The sequence below is a fragment of the Bidens hawaiensis genome, unplaced genomic scaffold, assembly GCF_021521415.1.
Source record: "Bidens hawaiensis isolate Kalapana, Puna unplaced genomic scaffold, B.hawaiensis_p1.1 tig00076531_1, whole genome shotgun sequence".
In the NCBI taxonomy this organism is placed as follows: domain Eukaryota; kingdom Viridiplantae; phylum Streptophyta; class Magnoliopsida; order Asterales; family Asteraceae; genus Bidens; species Bidens hawaiensis.
This window is the reverse complement of record NW_027503200.1, coordinates 19,389-25,103: the sequence shown is the minus strand read 5'-3', so window position 1 is coordinate 25,103 and position 5,715 is coordinate 19,389. Positions and strand designations below refer to the sequence as shown.

Below are 5,715 nucleotides of genomic sequence, written 5' to 3'. Positions count from 1 at the left end.
TATTTCATTAAATGCCTTATAGGCACAATTCGGCTTAACAATCCACCTTTGAGCTCAGATCATCATGGCTGCAACTCTGGTTGCTTGTTTCCAAGCAACACAGTTGCCACGCCAAGCACCTCATGTGCGTCGTATCGAAGAGCACAGATATTCACAATAGATACTCAGAAATCCATCATAGCCTTTCTGAAGCCCAACTGGACAGGCATGCATTTCATCGAACACCTCATATGCACCTCATCTAAGGTCACAATAGAGGCAAAAATGGAACCCAGCGATAGTCAAACATCATCGTCTTACCTCCACAATTGCTGCCACCTAGGTTTCCAAAATGGAATCCGGCAACAACAATCATCGCCACCAAAAACGGCTTAAAAAGGCCACCGACAATGACGGTTTGGCACCACCTACGCCTGCCGTCTATGCACATATAACTCATTTCTTACAATTAAAATTCAAGACATGTGCATTCTTATGCAACAATAAAATAAAATAAACTACTTCAATATACTTTCAGAGGCTACTCATGTTGTAGCTTGTACACCAAGCTTTGGTACTTGATGCTTTAAAATTTGTTTTCAATTCTTTCCCATTCCACAGTAATTTTCTGGCTGCATTTTATGGTTTTGAGTTTTGAACTATTAACATGCATAACAAATTCCTTGTTATGCGCATCAAACATCCAATTTAGCAAACTCTAATCATACCACTGATCCAAACTTAAATAACACAAACAGAGCATCACAACAATCACCCATACCTTGAAGATGAGGCATTTCAATAAACGTTCTCTTGATGTAGCGAACACATCTCACAGGCTCAGACACATATCATCGTCATCTTGCCTTCAATGGAATACGGCAACAGTCGTAAGCGGAGCATGGCCACCTCCACCCCAGCCATAAATAACCAAAAGTCGCCAGCCTCCTATACTACCGTCGCCCAGGGTTCCAAAATAGACGAAATCGGAGTCACAAAAGTAGGCACTCAATGTCATACTTTCGGAATCCCACAACAGACAAACTAGAGCCATTAATAGACGAAATCGGAGCCACAAAAGTAGGCACAACACTACCGTGATACTTCCAGCCACGACGGTTGGAGATGTCGTTTCAGACGATGGTGGCTGGTGGTACCGGAGATGAAGAAAGAGAGAGAAGATAGATAGTGGGTGTAAAGACCGAGTAAACAATATGAATTCTGAAAAAGAAGAGATGATTGCCTGATGAAATACCAAGAACTCAACGCGTGTAAAGAAACCAATACGTGGCAAAGGGTACCATGTCCAAAGCATATGTTACAGATATTAAAGCAGCTGGAACCACAAAAGCAACACAAAGTACAAAAGCACATAAATTGTTAAGAAAGTTGTGTTTTAATATATATATATATATATATAATTTTAGTTTTACGCTGTGTTCTTATGGAAAGAAAGAAGGGATTTGGGAAGGAATTGAACTTTGTTTGCGTAGAAAGAATCAAAACCACGTTCAATTTTTACATTCCATGTTTACCCCTATCATTCACATGGCGCCAATTTCTCTCCACACTACCCGCCATATCTTCAACCACCTTCAATCATAACCTTCACAATTCTACAATCATTCAGAAGAAGTAACAGAGAGAATTGAAGACATTTGTGTTTCTCACTAGAGGTTGAGGTAACACCAGAATCAATTTCGTTTTAATTTGATACCAATTTGTACAATAATAGCTGTAATTTAATGTTAATATTGGGGTTTTTTTAACCCTAATTCAGTTCACACCATGTATGCCATTGTAAAAATTTCTTGGATATCAGTAGTTATACATATAGAGGCACACAATTATTATTTTTCTTCACCATTTGATACATATTCGTTATGATTTTGCTTGTTATCTGTTATATTAGACACTTGAATTGGTAAACAATGAAGAAGAAGATAAAAGCTAGGTTAGAATGATTATATTTTGGCTATTATTAGGTATTAATAGGATTTATTTGTATCAGATTATATGTGTAGTCAATGATGCTAAAATCAGAAATGCTTTTGTAGCATAATACTCTATTTGCAACCACTTAGCATAGATAAGTTTTTGAGATAGAACAATCCATAATATTAACTGAAAAGGATGCCACATAGGATCAATTTTACAATCGCAAAAACGGGCAGGTCAGATTATGCTGGTGGGTATAGATGAGTTTGAGCTGAAACAATTTGCTTAAATAAGTAGCATTTCAGTTTAGATAAAAATAGGTATTTATTAAAATAAGTTCGGGTTGAAACTTAGACGACTAAAATTAATAATTACAGAATTTGTGATTATTATTTACAAAACGAGGAGGAAGGGTTGGTTTTAATGACGGACTTCAAAGTTTACACTTTATTCAGCATCTGTTCTTAACCAAGTGGATCAACATGCTAGCACCAACTAGTCGAGTACAGTGTTTAAATATTCTAAAATATGCATACTACCAGCTACATATACTTACACTTTGTATATGGTAGCCAACTCATACTAAATAGTCCACACATCTATGTTGATTTATTATAGATGGATAATCATATACGAAAGGTAGTTGAACTTGTGCGAGCCCGACAATTGCAAGCAGCTCATCTGATTTGCTTATTGGTGGCATTCGTTGCACTACTTAGACTTCCAACCAGAAAGTGCGTTAATTTACCTACTAGAGATGAAATTGTACATCGGCGATATGTACGAGAAGAGATGTTACACAACCTTTTAAACGGTGGCAAATGTCGTGACCTTATCCGCATGAGTGAGAAAGCTTTTATGACATTGTGTAGTATCTTAAAGCGTGATGGTGGACTTCGACCTACTCAACGCACATCTGTTGAAGAGCAAGTTGCAAGTTTTTTGCATATTGTAGGTAACGATTTGAGAAATCGGTTTACTTCTTGGCTATACCGTTGTTCTGCATCAACTACCAGTCGGTGCCTCCATAGAGTTTTGCAAGAGATAATATCATTAGAATGTCGATATATTCAACAACCTAAAGGTGATATTGTCCCAAAAGAAATTCAAGAAAAAAAGAGATTTTATCCTTTTTTTAAGGATTGTATCGGTGCAATTGATGGAACACACGTCCGCGTCAGAGTACCTACTAAGGATGCCCCTAGATATCGTGGTCGTAAGGGATACCCGACAATAAATGTACTGGCTGCTTGTACATTTGATTTGAAGTTTACATACGTGCTAACTGGATGGGAGGGTACAGCATCAGACTCTAGAATTATAAAGAATGCATTTACTAGAGATGACAAACTAGTAATTCCCACGGGTAATTTCTTAAAGCTGAATTTAACTATACGTGTAATTGTATATTATAATACTAATTACGACCTGTTTATAGGTAGATATTGTTTAGTTGACGCGGGTTTGCCTTATACAAGTACCCTAATGACACCATATAGAGGTGTTAGGTATCATTTGAAAGAGTATTCCACCCGTGCCCCTCAAAATGCAAAGGAGCTATTTAACCTTCGTCATGCATCGCTACGCAACGCAATTGAACAAGCATTTGGTGTCCTAAAAAGAGGTTTCCTATCATTAGAAGTACAACAGAACCATTCTACTATTGTGAAACACAATCTGACATCTTTTTGGCATGTTGTATTTTACACAATTTTTTACTTGAAGAAGATCGAGACAAAGATCTTGAAGATGAGGTCATGCAAGAGGTGTTAGATGGACCGCAAGAGGAAGATCGCCAAAATACAAGAAACATACGTGAGGGAAATACCGAATACGAACAACTAAGGAACTCAATTGCAAGTCACATGTGGAATAACTATATGATGCATCCAAACAATGAAATAGATATGTCAAAGTAGTTTAATAATTGTACATTATAGTATTTCGCATTGATTTTGTATTGACTGTTATGGTTTCAATTAATTGGTAATTTGGTTCTTTTTTAATTACTTGTGTGTGCATATATTAATTCTTTTTAGCAAAAGCAACTATTTACATATATAAATAGTCGAATTATATTTATGTTACCATGTAGATAGCTATGATGAACAAACACGAAGCAATTGGAAAGAAGGAAACACTAAAGTGGACGGAAAATATGGATAATGCATTCATACAAGCTATGATAACGCAAAAGGATAACGGCAATCGGGTTAATGGAACTTTTACCTCAAATGCTTACGACAATATGGTTGAGGAGTTGAGCGCAAAGTTTCAAATGAAGATCTCCAAAAAACATATGAAAAATCGATTAAAAACGTTAAAAGACCATTTTACTCAATGGTACGATTTGTTTCGTGGAACGTCGTTGAGTGGATTCTTATGGAATTCAACTACTCAATTAATTGAAGCAGAGGATGAAGTCTGGGGTAGACTAATAGAGGTAAGCTTTAATTGAGGTGGTGTTCTTCAGGTTCTTTATTCTGTTTTCGATTATTTGGGTGGGTTTCTCGGGTTGGGGCGTAATAGGTATTGACTGATCATGAAGATGAGTACTTGTATATTTTCAATTTAAAAAGATCTTTATAATGTGTTAAATAGCAAACAAAAGTATAGATCTTTTTTAGCTATTTTGTAAGAGATAAATGGGTGAATTTGGCCCGTAATCATTTCTGTTTTTTTTTTCATAATAAAGCAATCATTTAAAAATTGTAACAGTACAGTTTAGGTGTAGAATTGCACAAGCAAAAAAAACCATAAAAAGTAGTGTAATCGTTTGTGTATAGTATCGTCAACTCTGGTTCGTGCTTATCATTCTTTTCAGTTGGCTGTTTTTGGGCCAGGTTATATCGGGTTTCGGCTCACCTCAGTTTGGTGTTTGGGTGCAGTTAAAAAAACCCACCATTACTTTAATTATATACATGAATATTTAGATAATCGTTAATAAAACTAATTATCTTGATCTTGTTAAATAGTCGAAGCCTAAAGCTGAAGCATTGAAGACGAAGAAAGTATCAAACTTTAATGAAATGCTAGAACTTTTTGCAAAGGACAGGGCATCCGGTGCACAAGCTGAACCTGCTAAAGAGAGAAATGCTCGATTCCAGATGAATGGCAGCATTAACTTAGAAACAGTTCAAGAAGTGGATGATTTTTGTGCTGCAAATGATGTAATACTGGAAAGCGAATACAATATTGATGATGATATTCAAGTGGTAAACCCTACATCTTCTCTACCCGAGCAGTCTTCAAGTGCAAAGAAATGTAAGAGCAAAAAAAGGAAAGCTGAACAAGACAATGAAGATTTAGCGTCTATGATTATGAATAGCGTTGGCAGTGTGGCGAATGCTATTTATGAAGGAAATAAAGTACTAGAAAGAGTTTATCATCACGAGTACACGGGTGAAGAAATTTACAATGCATTGGAGCCAATGGGTTTGGAATCCTATGAAATACGGAGGGCTTTAAGGTACTTGGTGGCCAACCAAGCAGACGCAAGGGCATTATTTAGTTGTCCTCCTCAGATTCGGTTGGGTTTACTAAGAGATATGATGGGTTCCGGTAACTAAGCGAGTTTAGGATGCACTTTTCTAGTTGAAGTTTTTCTTGTTTGGTAACTTCGTACATTAATGACTTTTATTTCTTTGTTGGTATTTAACTATTTTGTGTATGAATCTTGGGATTGTTTTTTATGGTAATTACATTTGGTTTTGGGTTTTGTTATGATTCTGTTGCAAACTTGCAATCCTTTTTAGCACTCAATCAAGTTCATGGTTTTGCTGTTGAAAATGACACTGC

The 5,715-nt window shown here is 36.3% G+C and overlaps 1 protein-coding gene across 1 annotated transcript; it reads left to right on the top strand.

Moving 5' to 3' along the window:
• Positions 1-4,051: 4,051 nt before the first annotated feature.
• LOC143606685 (uncharacterized) lies at positions 4,052-5,495 on the top strand. Its single transcript, XM_077082368.1, has 2 exons — positions 4,052-4,360; positions 4,893-5,495. Exons 1-2 carry the CDS (start codon positions 4,076-4,078, stop codon positions 5,484-5,486), a joined length of 879 nt encoding a protein of 292 aa, XP_076938483.1. The 5' UTR covers positions 4,052-4,075; the 3' UTR covers positions 5,487-5,495.
• The last annotated feature ends 220 nt before the right edge of the window (positions 5,496-5,715 follow it).

What these genes read in the sequence shown, in the direction of transcription:
- LOC143606685 (XM_077082368.1), top strand. Translation starts at nt 4,076, where the DNA reads ATGGATAATGCATTCATACAAGCTATGATAACGCAAAAGGATAACGGC. An exon ending in TCTGGGGTAGACTAATAGAG is followed by an intron (nt 4,361 to 4,892) that starts GTAAGCTTTAAT and finishes CTTGTTAAATAG; the next exon opens with TCGAAGCCTAAAGCTGAAGC.